The 16,957-nt window shown below is 39.4% G+C and overlaps 1 protein-coding gene across 1 annotated transcript; it reads left to right on the top strand.

Annotated features, from left to right (window-relative positions):
- Nucleotides 1-1,572: 1,572 nt before the first annotated feature.
- LOC105043910 (non-specific phospholipase C3) lies at nucleotides 1,573-7,012 on the top strand. The gene is made up of 4 exons (XM_010921637.4): nucleotides 1,573-2,594; nucleotides 4,791-5,197; nucleotides 5,865-6,035; nucleotides 6,477-7,012. Exons 1-4 carry the CDS (start codon nucleotides 1,588-1,590, stop codon nucleotides 6,818-6,820), a joined length of 1,929 nt encoding a protein of 642 aa, XP_010919939.2. The 5' UTR covers nucleotides 1,573-1,587; the 3' UTR covers nucleotides 6,821-7,012.
- Nucleotides 7,013-16,957: the final 9,945 nt, after the last annotated feature.

Here is a 16,957-nt window from a genome sequence, read left to right as displayed (position 1 = left end):
CCGCGATACATGCATTTGATCCTAGCTTAATCGATTTTATGAAACTTAGTCTTTAATGATATATGCTAATTTATCTGATCTACTATTTATAATTCTTTCTTGTTACTTATTAAATAATTTAAACAGCTAGTATCAAAAAAATACTATACTTAAAAAAAAAAAAAAATTGTCCGAGACACTGACTCCATCATATATAAACTATTTCAATTGCAAGTTGGTAACTCAAATACCCAAATGAAGAAAGATACATTTGCCCTCAATAAACTGAATAATATGGTTTTCCTAATCTTCTCTCGAGTTGTTAAAAACCCAACTAACTATAGGCAAAGTGATCAGAACTTGGGATTCTGAGAAAAAGTTTCTTTGAATTCATCTCAACCAAAAGTCCGAGAACTTCTATGTATATATAGCAGCTGTATAGTGTCACCGAAGCAGAAAATCAATTTTATACAACACCCAAGGAGTATAAATTGTGATTGCACGTATCAAGTATGCCCTGTTTAGAAACTCATTTGTGATATACTTGTCCTACCTGTTGCCAGAAAAAAAGGATGTAGGGAGTACGCATTCAGGTGGAGTTTGCACAATTGATAAAAGATGAACTAAGTTTCCAAATATTGGTAAAGGCTACAGGTGATTAGGGTTGCAAACTATGCTATCACCTTGTACTTGCTCTAATTTTAGGATGATCAGAAGGTCTCAAAGTTTTGACGCATCTCCTATATATATGTATGTATGTAGGTTGCTAACTATTGCATATATCCCAATTTTAGCAAGCACGTTTTGAGCGGAGCAATACATACCTCACTGCAACGAGTCTAGAAAGGGTAGTGACATTTAGAATTGCTGCCCTAGGTGCATGTAATTCATTTTTGAAAAAAATTCAAAGTTTTAATCGAACTTTCTTTTCTTGCTGTTGTCATGAAATTTGTTCTTGTTTGTTCCCAAGTTTGATGCTTCATATCTATCTAACTACCAAGCACAATATCAGAAACCCGAGAGTTGAGACTCTGAAGCCTTTGACAAAATATTAACAGGTAGCATCCGTATGAGGTCTTAAACGTGCAGAAAAAATCGCTGCTAGAAATCAAAAAAGTTTAGTAGTCCTCGTTTGGATGGCATTGTTTCTACCCAAGCTTATCTGTCTCTCTCGAGGAAAACTGACATGCAAACGTTAGACATCGCTTGGGGTTTAACGTAAAGTATTTAGTTAGAGAATTTGATCTAAACAAGAAAGACACCATCATGGTATTGGCACGCAATCCTCTAGCTATATGCAATCGCCGTCTTCTTCTCAAGTTCAATCTGCGAACGTGTCTAATTTTTATGAACGTTGTACCGGAACTTCGTTGCATTTGCGTTAAGCGGACCCGAGAATCTTGCATTTCGAATGTGATCTGTTGGGATTCCATCCTCCGTATCACACCCGCGCGGTTTCCCCGGCAGCTTGGTAGCTACAACGTGCCCGACCTCCGCACCGCACCCTCGCTACTTCTCCCTCTTTTCTTCGTTCTGGTCACCGCCATTCACCAATTCCTATCTCTACCTCCAGCGCGGACGTGCCCAAATCCTCGTTGACATTTCAATATGATTTTCATTGGTCACAGGACGTCGGACGACCCAACGCTTTCCTGGTCTCAATTGTTCAATGAGTTCCAACTGGCTTCAAGTTCGCGTCGCTTACAACCAGACGGTAACCTGACTACGGTGACGAGACACCAACACCATTCTTCCCGCATCCAAATTCCCAGTTCCCCATCAACGTCTACGCCGTGCTTTCTTGCCCATCTCTTCTTTCCCTTAAAAGGTTTACCCACGAATATCCCTCCCTCGTTTCCCAATCCACGAAACCTCCTCTCTCTCGCTCGCTTTAAAACTCCAGCCCCACTCTTCTTTCTTCCCACCAATCTCCTCTTCCTAAAACAAAAGGAAAAGGAAAAACGAAAGCCAAAGAATGCCGGCAGAGAGCTTGGCCCAGGGGGGCCAGATCAAGAGGTGGTGGTACTGGTCCAGGAGAACCGGTCGTTCGACCACATGGTGGGCTGGATGAAGTCTCTCAACCCGGAGATCGACGGCGTCACCGGCCAAGAGTCCAACCCCCTCTCCACCACCGACCCCAACTCCCCCGTCATCCACTTCGGCGACCGAGCCACGTACGTCGACCCGGACCCGGGCCACTCCATCCAGGCCATCTACGAGCAGGTCTATGGGATCCCTTTCTCGGCCGGCGAGACCCCCATCACGCCGCCGGGGGTGACGGAGCCGCCTATGAACGGGTTCGCGCAGGAGGCCGAGAGGGAGAAGGAGGGGATGTCGGAGACGGTGATGAACGGGTACCCGCCAGCGGCGGTGCCGGTGTACGAGGCACTGGTACGGGAGTTCGCGGTGTGCGACCGCTGGTTCGCGTCGATCCCGGCGTCGACGCAGCCGAACAGGCTGTACGTGCACTCGGCGACGTCGCACGGGCTGACGAGCAACGACACGAAGAAGCTGGTGGAGGGGTTGCCCCAGAAGACCATCTTCGACTCGCTCTACGAGGCCGGCTACTCTTTCGGCATCTACTACCAGTACCCGCCCTCCACTCTCTTCTACAGGTGTGTTGCCTCTCCTTCTCTCTCCCCTTCTTCTCTTCCTCTGAGTTGCTTTAGATCCATAGATGGGCACACCTGCCCTCTGAACTCTGGCCGGGGTTTCCCGGAGGCCCGCCATTTCCGTACGTTTTGGAATGGCAGGAGAACTAGGTGAAACGGGAAAACGCTGACCGAGGAAACGGGGAATTGAAACAGATGCATACGATAAGTAGGTTGGAGATGTCCCAAATATTTGTCCAGCCAGATACCAGTACTAAGAGGAAAAGGCATGCCACGTCACCAAAGTAAATTGGTGAGATCCATGAGATCGGTGTGACTGCCAGGTGTGCAAGCGGTTTAGGTCACAATCCATTAATCCAATTCTTTTCATACTTCTCATGGATTATAATTTTCCCTCAGAACCACACTCAAGGAGGTTGCGAGATATGTTTATGGGCATTGGGATGTAAGTTGTGTCTTGTGGTATGAACACCCACTAAGATTGAGTTCCTCTTTAATGGCGTGAAAAAGTAGAGTCTGGGCTTCAGATTTTTCGTAATTCCGTAAGATGAGGATAAATCTATATTTCTACCTAAAATATGCACTAAGCTGGTCAAAATATTGATTGATATAATAAAAGAAGAGGATCGAATAACAATTCTCTTACCGATTTTTGTACTCATCATAAAAAATAGCAACCAAGAGTAAAACATAGATGACAACATGGAGGAAATGCTTCATCCCCCTCCAAAAATCCAAACCTCTCCAAGACTTGTTTAACTTATGATTTTTTTGAACTATTAGGGATAAGGTTATTCAAGTAGATGAGACATTCTTCGACTCTTCTGAATATTTTGATGATCAAAGTCATCAAGTGCTGTGTCATTTGTCAAATCATATATTCAAATACGTGAGATGCATGGCTGGGCAGGATAAGTTTCACTGCATCATCCATGGCAGGTTTCGTATGATTAGGGCGTTGTCCTTATTTGGATTTGTGATATTTGAACCGGTCCTCATATACGGCAAGCGCTTCCTATTGCCTTCGTTTCCCCTTGGCTATACGCATAAGATCTCGTGACCTGTCCACGACATTATTATTCACTAACAGCTGTGCTCCTCGGTTTCATTGATGGAAGTTTGTCCATCGTTGTGGAAGCCGTTGGGAGCCTTGCTGTTCCAACTAATTGTCAAACGTACCGCCAAATGGGGACAGGTGGGAACGAACAACCATCTTTGTGTGGTACCAGATCTCCTCCCAAAACCCTCCACAGAACCTGTTGGTTTACCAAAATGTCAAAACAATTATACAGACCGGGAGAGAATACAATCCCTTGAAACTATTCATAGGAAGGGTCCGGGTTGCATCTTTCGTTCGCGAAATAATGATCGATCTTCTTTCACGATATCAATAAATCATTCGATTGCATCCTGCACGGATCTCAAAGCACCCCAAACTATTCTAGCGACCGTCAGTTTTGGTATGATGAATCCCTCTTTCGCGTGAAAGATACAACCGCTGTCCATATATGAAACATTATCTGTTACCTTTCACATCACACTCAATTATTTATCCAAAACACACCTCGGTCATTGTCACCAACCATTAATACATAGTAAAATAGGATAATTGCATTGTACCAAAACCAGAATTTGTCAAAGAATATAGGATATCCTTCTCTATAGAAGAGAAATGGCGGTCATTGATATCTCTAACGCATCCATATAAAATCCATACGCGCTTCATGCACGCAAACACAGTATACAGATTAAAGAAAGTAACATCCAAAACATATTTCATGGATTGCATCCAATTGTGCAATATCTTTTTCTCGAGGAAGGTAAATGTCTATACGACTCTGGTCCATAGGTGGATTTTAGTAAATCTTTATTCAGTTGTTTCTTCAGAAAATTATATATTTACTTGATGAAGGCAAATGTTAACCCTTCTTATATGTTGCAATTTGCAGTGCTAACCATCAAACATATGAGACATGGGATAGATGATCACTTTTATATGTCTTCAAACTGTTCTAATCCATCCTCTTTTGGAGAATGTCAAACTTGTTTATAACTTGGTCCCATGACTAACTCATTCCACAGGTAACATGAATGGAAGGAATCCTTAGTAAGGCAGAATTGGTTGATCGGAAGTAACTCAACTCACTTGAAAACACAAGTAGTTTCATTTCTCACTAACTGGAATTTTGTCGGTGGCAGGAATCTGAGGCAATTAAAATACATTGGCAACTTCCATCAATTTGATCTGGACTTCAAGAGGCACTGCAAGGAAGGGAAGCTGCCCAACTATGTCGTCATCGAGCAACGCTACTTCGACCTCAAAATCCTGCCTGGGAATGACGATCACCCCTCCCATGATGTCTCGGAGGGGCAGAAGTTGGTGAAGGAGGTTTATGAGGCACTGCGATCTAGTCCTCAGTGGAAGGAAATCTTGTTCATAGTAACCTATGATGAGCATGGAGGCTTCTACGACCATGTCCCAACCCCTGTAGGGGTTCCAAGCCCTGATGACATTGTGGGTCCCGAGCCGTTCTACTTCAAGTTTGATCGCCTTGGCGTCCGTGTCCCAACCTTATTTATTTCCCCGTGGATTGAACCTGGAACAGGTAAACAAAAGCCGATTTCATCCTGAAATATAGAGTGTGGCATGCTGTTCCAACTCTTACTATCACACCCTGATAAGCTTAATAATTCAAGCTAAAAGAGAAACTATTTAAGTCTCACATCGCACATCCCATCGTAGTAAACTAATAATGTATGGCAGGCACATCTTCCTGAAAAAGAAGGGGGAAGAAATGGCTGATGCCAGACAATTAGTTTTACATGACATGAAGGTAAACTGAATGATGCATGATACATATAGCTTTTTGTGATTTATAAGTAAACAAAAATGGTCTGCTTTCATGAGGTTTGTTTTTTGGAGGTGAATTTCACTAGATTTTTATGTAGAAGTGCTAAAATGGTAAACAATTTGGTTAAATCTTCTTTTTCTTGAGGTGAATTTCACTGAATTTTTATGTAGAAGTGCTAAAATGGTATATAATTTGGTTAAGTCTTCTTTTCACCAATATGTATGAGACAATAAATTTTACATAGCTATTTTTTATGCAGTCCTATTTTATGATTCCATGACATTCAACTCTTCCAATCAAGAGAACTGTTTTTTTTTCTTCAAAAATGGGAAATAAAAGACTGCCAGCAGACAATTGAAAGCTAGATTTACATTTTAACCAAAATCATACTACTAGGTTCTAGTTATTATTGTGGTTGCAGTGGTTCATAGGCCATTAGGGCCATACTCCTCATCGGAGTTTGAGCATTCTTCTATTCCTGCAACCGTGAAGAAAATTTTCAATCTGAAGGAGTTTTTGACCAAACGTGATGCATGGGCTGGCACATTTGAAATTGTTCTCACACGGACGACCCCAAGAACAGATTGCCCAGGTTAGTACATCAGTACACATCTTTTTTTCCTTGATTAAAGTGTACTTGCTAATTAGGTTTGAAAATTTTATCATACTTGCAATGAATTTTATATAGTCAAAATAGGTCATCAAATTGGGATTTATACCCTTTTATTTTTGGGGGGTGGGGTGGGGGGGGGGGGGGGTTGGCGTGCTTAGAAATTTAAGGGAGTCCCATGACTCGGTCAAGTTGACTTAAAAAATAAGGCTACCGAGTCAAGATGATTTGGTAGCATCAAAAAATTAGCAAGATTTGGCAAGTCTTGCATTGAATCAGCCAACTATGTTTTAAGTTTTTGGTTTATTCAAGACATTAAGTCGACTAAGTTAATTCAAGTCATTTGACAAGTTAGATCGAGTTGTCACCAAGTTAAACCATATAGCAGCAAGCCTGTAATTTTTTTTTTTATTTGGATCGCAGAAGTCTTGCCTGAACCTAAGAAGATGAGAACGACTGAAGCTGCAGAGGATGCAAAGCTGTCAGAGTTTCAGCAAGAGTTGGTGCAGCTGGGAGCGACACTAAATGGTGATTGCACGAAAGAAATTTATCCACACAAACTGGTGGAGGGCATGACAGTTGCAGAGGGTGCTCAGTATGTCCGTGATGCCTTCAAGACATTCTTAGAAGAATGTGAGAATTGCAAGAAGAAGGGGGCAGGAGATTCACATATTGTAGTCGTGAAGCCTGCAATGGAGCCAGTTGTTCGGAGGAAGAAATCATTTGCTCAAAAGATGTTCGCTTGTTTGGTATGCAACCAATCCTAGCCTGGTCATCTATAGTTTGGTTTGATGAATCGGTTGATCTATTTGATTGGTTTGTAAGAAAAAAAGACAAAATTGTTGATTGAATGGTAGGAGACATCAGTCATCACTGATAGCATGTCATGTTTATATGCAACAAGTTCTTTCATTGTATAGCTGTGATGATAATAAAAGATGAAGTGCTTCTGTCTTGGATAGCATGGTGCGAAGTAGATTGAGTGTGCTGGATCTAAGATCCAAAAAAAAAAAAAAAAAAAAAAAAGAAAAAAAAATTAAAAAAATCGAGCCAAAACTCTCTTATGTCTCACCAAAAAAAAGATGTCTCTAACTCTCTTTCTGATCCTATCTTAACTCAAAAATCAAAATGCCACTCAAATACAAATTTACTGATTTTTAGAAAGAAATAATTAAATAAAATAATATTAAAAATAAAATCATAAAGTTGTTAAAATCAATGATCAACTAAAAATAGAATCTTAATTGGATGGGAAGTTAGCAATGAATCTTAACATCTTGTATCATCAGATAACTATATTAGAGACTACAAAATTATAGAAAGAAAAAAAAAAAAAAAAGTTAGAATAGAAGATCTTCAGCGGCTTTCCTTAATGAGTGGTAACATAGCGTGCGCAAAGACATGCTATCTACGGGCTTGAAAAATCGTAATGATGTCAACAAGCCAATTACTTGACCAATAATTTAACAATATAATAAGTCCGACATATATAGCATCCACTTGACCTACCGTTAGGATGAAACCCTTTTTTTTTTTTTTGGTAAACTGGGGAGCCTGCAGCTATGCATTAAGAAAACTGAAAAGATTACAATAGTATGAGAGATTGCATACAAAGATTAACCAACCCAAAACCTCCTGGAACATACAAACCTTAAATGAACCAACACACTGTTCTTCAAAAAAGTGACGGAAAAAACAAAAGGAGTGAAGATCCAGCAAAGTATCAATGTAATAGGAAAAGTATAACCTGTCTTTTAACACTAAAGATAAAGTTGTCTTTGCTGTTTCAGAAACTTGTATATGTTGATGTCGGTTGAAATCAAAATAGGAACACCAGTAAGACGTTGATGTATCAGCATATCCATCAATGAAGATTTGAGCCTTGATAAATTCAGATACAGAAGATATATGAAGAGCAATTCTGATCAAATAAGAGTAGGAAAGAAGGCTGCATATACCCCAGTGAACAATGCTGAAATGAATAGTCAGATTGGATGACCTGCACAGCTGAAAAGTAAATTTCTTCTTTTGAAATATAAGAAACACAACCTGAAGCACATCTATGTTTTCTCTGGCATATTTTGAGACCATAGCTTGCAAACTGTGCTCAGTGGAAAGAGCAGAATAACCAGCAGAGTATGAGTGACAGATTGACATTTGAATAAAGTTGATACAATGAAACAGCCTCAAAAAGGTAATAATAGTAGTAACCAAGACTTGCTCATTCTTCCGCTGAAGAAACATTCAAATAAAATGTTAAGATAGCATAAAAACTGAGCCCTTTTTACCAATTTCAGGCACATAAAGCATAGACCAACAGTAGAAGTGAAGAAAAGGAGATAAAATGAACTATGGTCGACGATACTGAACTCCATAGGCATCAGCATTAAGGATTAATTTAGCTTTAACATCCAGGTCAACATCCGACGTCCATAAAAACTCTCCCTGCAATGCAACTGCAGCCATATGATGTGGGAGTTGATTGACTTCTCTAAATGCATGCAAAATTGTAACATATGTAGTAGAATGTAACACATTTGAGGATCTTGGAAGAATGGAATGTGCCGTGCAGATGATCTATGCTGGGATTTAAGCCAATTAATGACAGTGGCTGAGTCACTTTCGAATATAAATTTAGTAATATGAAGGTCTAGCATAGCTGCTTTAAAACCAAGCCAAGCGGCTAATAATTCAACATAAGGAACAGATAAGTGAATGAATGATCCCCCCTCCCCCCACCCCCACACTCGAACCAACCTACCACAATAATCTCTAATTACATAGCCTGCTGCTGCCTTATCCGGACCACCGCTGCATCAAAATTAATCTTAACGAGTCCCACGGAAGGGGGTAACCAAGAAATAATGCATGACATAAGAAGGAGATGCAGAAGAAGAAGAATGATTACCCCAATACCTTAATGGAGTCGGTGAAGACAAATACATTACCGCTTTCTGAACATTCTGGATAGCAGAGGCTTCGGTTTGATTAAATATGCGATCATGGCGGTGTATCCACAATGACCATGCAAGACAAGCAACAATCGCTTTATATCTTAGATCCATCTGAGCCTGCTTCATAAAATGGAACTGGCTGGCAAATCTTGGAGAAAATCTGCACTTAGAAATATGCCCAAGAAATGACCATGCTTCTTGTTGAAATGAGCCGTAGATCCCTCTGATTAGAATGCAATCTTCTAGTTAGAGAAAATATGTTTGTATAATTCCTAAATTGTATATCCTCTGATTAGGAATCAATCTTCTAATTAGAGGAAATATATTTGTATAATTCTAAATTAAGCCCCTGAAAATTAATAAAAAGGACCCTTTTGGTCCTAGAGAAAGTATTCCTTCTTCTTCTAAAATCTTCGTTTTCACCTTCTCTTTTATTTTTTCTATTTTTCAACATGGTATCAGAGCTCTCTTTTCATGAATATGCTTTATTCCGCCTCGTCTCAATCCCACACCCTGAGCCTCCATCGCTACCACTGCGCCTCCACACCGTTGCCATCAACATGTAGCCGACGCTTCCGACGCTGCTGTCACGACCGCTACTGCATCTCAAATCTTCTCCGGATCCGGCGTCTACCACACCCTGCATCGCCACGTTGTTGCTGCTTCCGCCGCCGCCCGCTGTTGCTGCTTCCGCCACTGCCGTCGATGCCACCGATGTTGCTACTGCCGTTAACGCCACTGCCGTATCCACCTAAACCACGGGATTGAGAACGGAAGCCGTTGACCCCCTTCTCATTTGGAGCATCTTTTTTTGGGAGTTTCTGAATATTATCGAGGTGTCTTTCATGCAAGCAGATATTCGATATTTTTTATTCGTCATCTGAGTTTATCTCAGATTGTTGGTGAGAAAAATTCAAATATCTTTTCCTCCCTTAAGATTGTTCTTGTTTACTTGATCATTTAAGTGTTTTGTTTTGACAATAGGTGATAAAAATCCTTTAACCATGGAGGATTTAGAAAAGTTAATGGTTAGGATGATGGAATCTCGTACCTCGAGTAGTGAGTTTTCAAAGATCACCCTAGAAACTAATCCGGTCAAATTGGATGGGCCGGGTACCTACTTGAGTTGGACGCGACATGTTCGTCTATTTAGAGTCTCACAATCTTGACGGATTTATAAGTGGTACTGCAAAAAGGCCAGAAGGAGATGAGATAGCTGTTAGACAGTGGAATTCTAAAAACTCTCGGGTGGTAGCATGGCTCCTTGCCTCTATGGTACCAAGTGTTGCTCATACGGTTGAGGCACTGATGAATGCTTATGAGTTATGGCGGACTGTAGCCACAACTTATTCCTATAAAGCAATAATATGCATGCCATAAGATCCAACGAGAGCTTCGGAAACTTACTCAGGGTTCCCGATCTGTAACAGAGTATGTTGGAGAATTAAAAAGGTTGTGGAACGATTTTGATTTTTATAGTCCCTTTACCCTACTCATCCTAGTGATGTTGATGTGTTCCGCAAATGGATAGAGCGTCAGCGCCTTGTGGATTTTTTGGATGGACTAAACCAGAGTTTGAGTATCGACGCTCTTCTATTCTTAGTACACAGGAGTGGCCAACTCTTGATGAAGCTATTTCTTGGTTCTTAGTGAAGAAACTCGATTAGCCACTGTCTCCTTCTACGAACACAGCTATACGATCTGCACTTGTGGTACAGCCAACTACTCTTGGAAGCTCTTCTCCTATCAATTCTGCTTAAGAAACTCAACCTTGACCTCGTGGGGTTAAGATTTTGACCACTGTCATAAGTCGGGCCACATCAAAGCTTACTGCTATGAGCTGCATGGTCGTCCAACTAGAGGCCGTGGTCGTGGAGGTGGTCTTCTAGTAGAGATCGTGGTCAGTATAATCAGGCTCATTTTTCTTCTATGGAGATTTATCAGTCGAAGAAATGCAACTTTTGAAAAAATTCAGATCTGGTGTAAATATTTTTGAAAGCAGCACTTTCACAAAAGATTTTTAAATCAACCAACCAGTTCTCTCTATCAGGATAATTTTGCCCAAATAGGTATCAATGATCAAATTCATGCTCTTAACTGTAGTAATTTTTCTCCATGGGTAGTTGACTCTGGAGTATCCAATCATATGATTGGATCTTTAGAGATTTTGTGTCTTATATTTCTGTTCTGGTCGTGATAAAGTTCGTCTTGCTGATGGCTCTTTACCCCTATTTCTGAGAAAGATCTATCAAATGCACTTCCGAATTACCCTTATCATCTGTTCTACATGTCCCTAGATTTTCTATCAATCTCCTATCCATTAGTGCTATTACGAATGATCTTGATTGTGCCGTAACTTTTTTCAAAACACATTGTGTCTTTCAGAGCCAAAGACAGGGAGGAAACTTGGGACTGGCATAATGCGTAATGGGCTCTACTATTTGGAGGGAGAAGTGTCCGAAGGCTACTCAGAAACCAGTTTGACAGTTTCATCTTCACAAGAGGAAGACCTGTTGCTCCAGCACCGCAGGCTTGGTCATCTTCCATTTACTCTCTTAGCTCGTATGTTTCCAACTATTTTTGAATTATATAATAAAGAGAAGCTTGTATGTGATGCTGTGAACTAGCTAAACACACTAGAAGTACTTATCCAGGCTCAGGCCTGCGTAGTAAAGCAATATTTGAGGTAGTTCATTCTGATGTATGGGGATCCTGTGGGACCACCGCTATTTTTGTCATCGATGGTTCATCATTTTTATTGATTGTTTTAGTCATTGCACTTGGGTTTATCTATTGAAAAATAAGAATGAAGTGTTTCAGTCATTTAGAGATTTTTATAAAATGATTGGTACTCAATATGGAGCAACTCTTAAGATTTTTGCTCTGATAATGGACAGAGTATCTTAATAAAGAATTTGAGGAGTATACACATAATAATGGTATTATACATCAAACAATTTATGTTGACACACCGGCTCAAATGAAGTTGCTAAAAGAAAGAATAGACACCTACTTGAAGTGACAAGATGTTTGATGTTTTCTATGAATGTTCTAAGTTCTTATGGAGAGAAGCAGTGTTAACTGTAGCGTATCTAATTAACCGAATGCCACTTCGAATTTGGACTATAAGACACCTCTTGAATGCCTGCAAGAACTAATTCTTTCATAATTTCCCCCAAGTATTTGGCTGTGTTTGTTTTGTTCGGGATCATCGACCTTCGGTTGGCAAGCTTGATGCTCGTGCCCTCAAGTGCATTTTTGTTGGTTATTCCTCTACTAAAAAGGGTACAAATATTGGTGTCCGACTGAGCGAAGTTGTTTATCAGCATGGATGTAACATTTTGGGAGTCTGAGCCATTCTATATATCTTCTGTGTCCTCTTCCTCTCCCGTCACTCTGGAACTGGTCGAGAGAAGGAGTTCTCTGGAGGGAGTCCTATTACTGTGGATGTTGGTACAAATGATGGATCTGATACTCAGAGAGAGTTTATTTCTATTAATGCTAGTTCTGACACTCCAAGAGAAGCATCTAAAACTGCATCTGAGACTCTCTCACAGCCTATTACTTCAGTTTCATCTGATTCATCTCCTCTCTCAGAGCCTATTACGCATTCTCCAGTCTCCAGGTCTTCCTCTCCTGTCCCGACGGTTTCATCTTCTACGATGAATGGTAATTCTTCTGTACCTCTCATTCAATTTATATTAGATAATGATGATCTAAATGTTCCTATTGCTTTACGTAAGCCTACTTGTCATGCTGGTATTCCTACTCGACTTAAGGATGGAGTGGGGTACAAACATGACATCACTAACTTGTATCTATGAGTCTCTCTCTCCATCTTATCAGAGTTTTATAGCTTCTTTGTCCTCTGTCTCCATACCCAAGAACTGGAAGGTTGCTAAGGAAGACCCCAAGTGGAAAGCCGCCATGCTTGAGGAAATACGAGCACTAGAAAAAAATAATACATGGGAACTTATATCTTTGCCAGCTGGTAAACAAACTGTGGGATGCAAATAATTTTTACAGTTAAGCAGACACCTGAGGGTACTGTTGAACGGTACAAAGCTCGTTTGGTAGTAAAAAGATATACACAGACTTATGGCATCGACTATGATGAAACTTATGCACCTGTTGCAAAAATGAACTCTGTTAGAACCCTTATATCATGTGCTGCTAACTTCGGATGGGATCTATTTTAGCTCGATGTAAAGAATGCTTTTCTTCATGGAGAACTTCAGGAGAGGTATATATGGATATTCCTCCAGAATTTATTACCGCTCAGATAGTGGGCAAATATGCCAGTTACGACGCTCTCTTTATGGTCTGAAGCAGTCACCTCGTGCTTGGTTCGATCGCTTCCGACGAGCAATCATTCAGATGGGGTATAAACAGAGCAATGCAGATCACACACTCTTCTTTCGGCACAACAAGGATAAGATTGCTATTTTGATTGTCTATGTTGATGATATTGTGGTCATAGGAGATGATTCTGAGGAGATAGCTCATTTGAAGGCTCAGCTGCACAGGCATTTGAGGTGAAGGATCTTGGACATTTTCGATATTTTTTGGGATAGAAGTTGCTCGTTCTTCAAAAGGATTTTTCTCTCCCAAAAAAATATATTCTAGATCTTCTTATAGAAACGGTATGTTGGGATGTCGACCTATTGCCACTCCTATTGAACAAAATCATCGACTAGTAGCCGATATTGGTATCCCTGTTGATCGAGAACGTTATCAACGATTGGTAGGATGTTTAATTTATCTATCTCATACACGCATGATATTGCATTCGCCGTTAGTGTGGTAAGTCAGTTTATGCATGATCCACGTTCAGCTCATATGGATGCTGTGACACGGATACTTTGTTACCTCAAAAGCTATCCTGATCGTGGTTTGCTTTATTCTTGTCATGGCAACCTACGGGTGGAGTGTTATACAGATACTGATTGGGCTGGATCACTTGATGACCGTCGCTCTACCTCAGGTTACTGTACTTTTGTTGGAGGTAATCTAGTCACTTGACGAAGCAAGAAACAGAATGTAGTTGCTCGATCTACTGCTGAAGCAGAGTATCGAGCTATGGCACATAGCGTGTGTGAAATTTTATGGTTGCAGATCTTGTTATTAGATCTAGGTCTTTATCAGTCATCGCCCCTTATGCTATATTGTGACAACAAACAGCAATCAATATTGCTAATAATCCAGTACAGCATGATCGGACGAAGCACATCGAGATCGATCGATATTTTATCAAGGAAAAGCTTGATGCCAGAATATTTGTATGCCTTGTGTGCGATCTGTAGTCAACTAGCAGACATTTTGACCAAAGGTCTTAGTGTGCATTCTTTTTCATTTATTCGTGACAAGATGGATCTTTATAATATCTATAACTCATCTTGAGGGGAGTGTTGAAATGAGCTGTAGATCCCTCTGATTAGAATGCAATCTTCTAATTAGAGAAAAATATGTTTGTATAATTCCTAAATTGTAGATCCTCTATTAGAATGCAATCTTCTAGTTAGAGAAAATATATTTGTATAATTCCTAAATTGTAGATCCTCTAATTAGGAATGCAATCTTCTAATTAGAGAAAATATGTTTGTATAATTTTTAAATTGAATCTTGAAAATTAATAAAAAAAAATTTGATTTTAAATTTTTTTTTTTTGGAATCCTCATCTTCATTTTTTTTTTTTTTTTTTCAATATTTTTTGGCCGAAGCACAAAAAAAATAAGACATGAGAGCAATCTTCAAGGACACCTCGGCAAACATCACATGAGCAGACATGAGAAGGAACGATAGAATACCGAATAAACAATTCTTTGGTACACACTTTAATAATCACATGAATAACTCTATACACGCTTTCTTCACGCACCCATTTTTAAGAAACACATGGCTTAGTACTTTTAGACTGTCAAAAAATATGAGTATGCCTAACAAGTTAAATAGATCATATATTGAATATTTTTCTGGAGAATCAACTCTTTGGTCCAATATTCATCAATTTTATTTCTTTTTCTTTTTGAGAAAATGGGAAGGGGTTTACCAAACACCACTTGAGTGCAGGCGAAATTTGGATATTGGTATGTCTTTTTCTTTTAAGAAAATGGCAAAGGGTTTGTCAGCCCTCACTCAGGCAGAGGCACCTTCAAATTCAAAACCAACGGTACCAAATCCTGGTAAATCCATCAACCTATTTAGTGCGTTATCACATGGCCATTTTAAGAATTTATGGTTCTCTTCCATGTTAAGTACTTAATACCAAGAAGTCGTGCGGGCATCTTTTTTTGCAAGGTTGCTTGAATTCTAACAAGATGCACTTCAATTGACCGCACCTCTCTCACCTCGCAAGAACCTAGGTTCAAATGGACTTAATGGCATTCCCATTGTATTTCTCAAGAGAAAGGAAAAAAATCATAGATTTAAATGTTTGAGACAATAGAGGTACTTTTGAAATTGTGGAGCAGTCTATTAAAATCAGAGGTTTTGAAGTAAGGGTTGGTAATTTTTGGCCTTCCCTATTAAGCCATTCCACAAATGATCCCCTATAAGTATGTTCGTATCGGACATAAATGAATTTGGATCATAAATAAATCAATTTGCTTAAACCTGCTTATTAAGTGGATTGAATTTATGTTTAGATTTTTGATCTATTTAATTTATTTTAATTTTAATAACAAGATCTGATTATGATATGACCATTTTAATCTATTTAAGATCCGTTGAATCTATTTAAAATTATTTAAGCTATTTAAAATCTATTTAACCTGTTTCCATCCTATTTAATACATTCTATTTAGTATATTTAACCCATTTAAATCTATTTAATTTGTTAAAACTCTATTTTATTTGTTTAATCTATTTAACTTAATTCTATATATTCTTTTTCTTGATAGAAAATTTAATTCTATATATTCAATAAAATTGAATCATACGTTTTGAGTTGGGCAACTGTTTAATAAAAATTAAATATAAATTTAAATTTTTGACTTATTAATAGATAAGCCATTCTTCAATTAACAAATTTTTGATTTGGATTGCAACCCTTGTTTACAAGCCATGTCTAAGAAATTTATCTTCATTGAAAGTAGATTTTTTTTTTTAACTTTTTTTTTTTTCTTCTTTGAGGTTAATTTTAATTTCATAAATATTGATGAACAAACTATCGAGATATTAATTGTCTTTTTCTCATTTAGTAGAGCTTCATGATTGTACGTAAGGCATGCATTATTCTGCCGCTGTTGTTGCGTCGTCTTTTTTTCAATCATGACTTTAAATAATAAAGATTTGTTAGGTTTATTGGAACGTCATGCAAGGATGATTTTCAAAAAAAAAAAAAAAAAAAAAAAAGAAGAAGAAGAAGAAGAAGAAGAAGAAGAAAAAGAAAAAGAAGAAGTAGTAGAAGAGAGACATCTTAATTATGTGAATATCAGTCATTTATTTAAAAAATAGAGAAAGATATCGGGATCATCTCTAGTCCGGGGTGAACGGGGAGTGTTGGTAGATCAATCACGACCATCCATGTTAGTAAGCCGGGATGGCCATGATTGTGTGGACTGCGCATGTATCGTGTGGATCCCACACAAGCATGGCAGTTCCATCGTTCCAGGACAGCTACGGTTGACGCAGCGACCCTCTTGAGCTCAGTTCAAGTAAAACCCATCCCGCGCCTCCCTCTTAGTTCCAACCCAACCATGTGTGCTTCAACCCTTTGTTTGCAATTTGCTCTTTGTTATTTGGTCAGTTTCGACTGGTGACCAGGTTGATCGAGTTCAGGGGGCCCCCTTGGACCAAATCGTGTTGATTTTTTTATTGATCGGGACCGGGTTATGTCTTTCGCGCCAAAGAATGATTAACCTTCCTTCGCACGAAATCACCGTTGGATCACCAACCGAACAGCTCGCAAAACGATCCAAAGGCCGTCATTCCTCCGCGGCACAGACCCGA

The sequence above is a fragment of the Elaeis guineensis genome, chromosome 4, assembly GCF_000442705.2.
Source record: "Elaeis guineensis isolate ETL-2024a chromosome 4, EG11, whole genome shotgun sequence".
Classification (NCBI taxonomy): domain Eukaryota; kingdom Viridiplantae; phylum Streptophyta; class Magnoliopsida; order Arecales; family Arecaceae; genus Elaeis; species Elaeis guineensis.
This window is presented reverse-complemented; position numbering and strand designations above follow the sequence as displayed.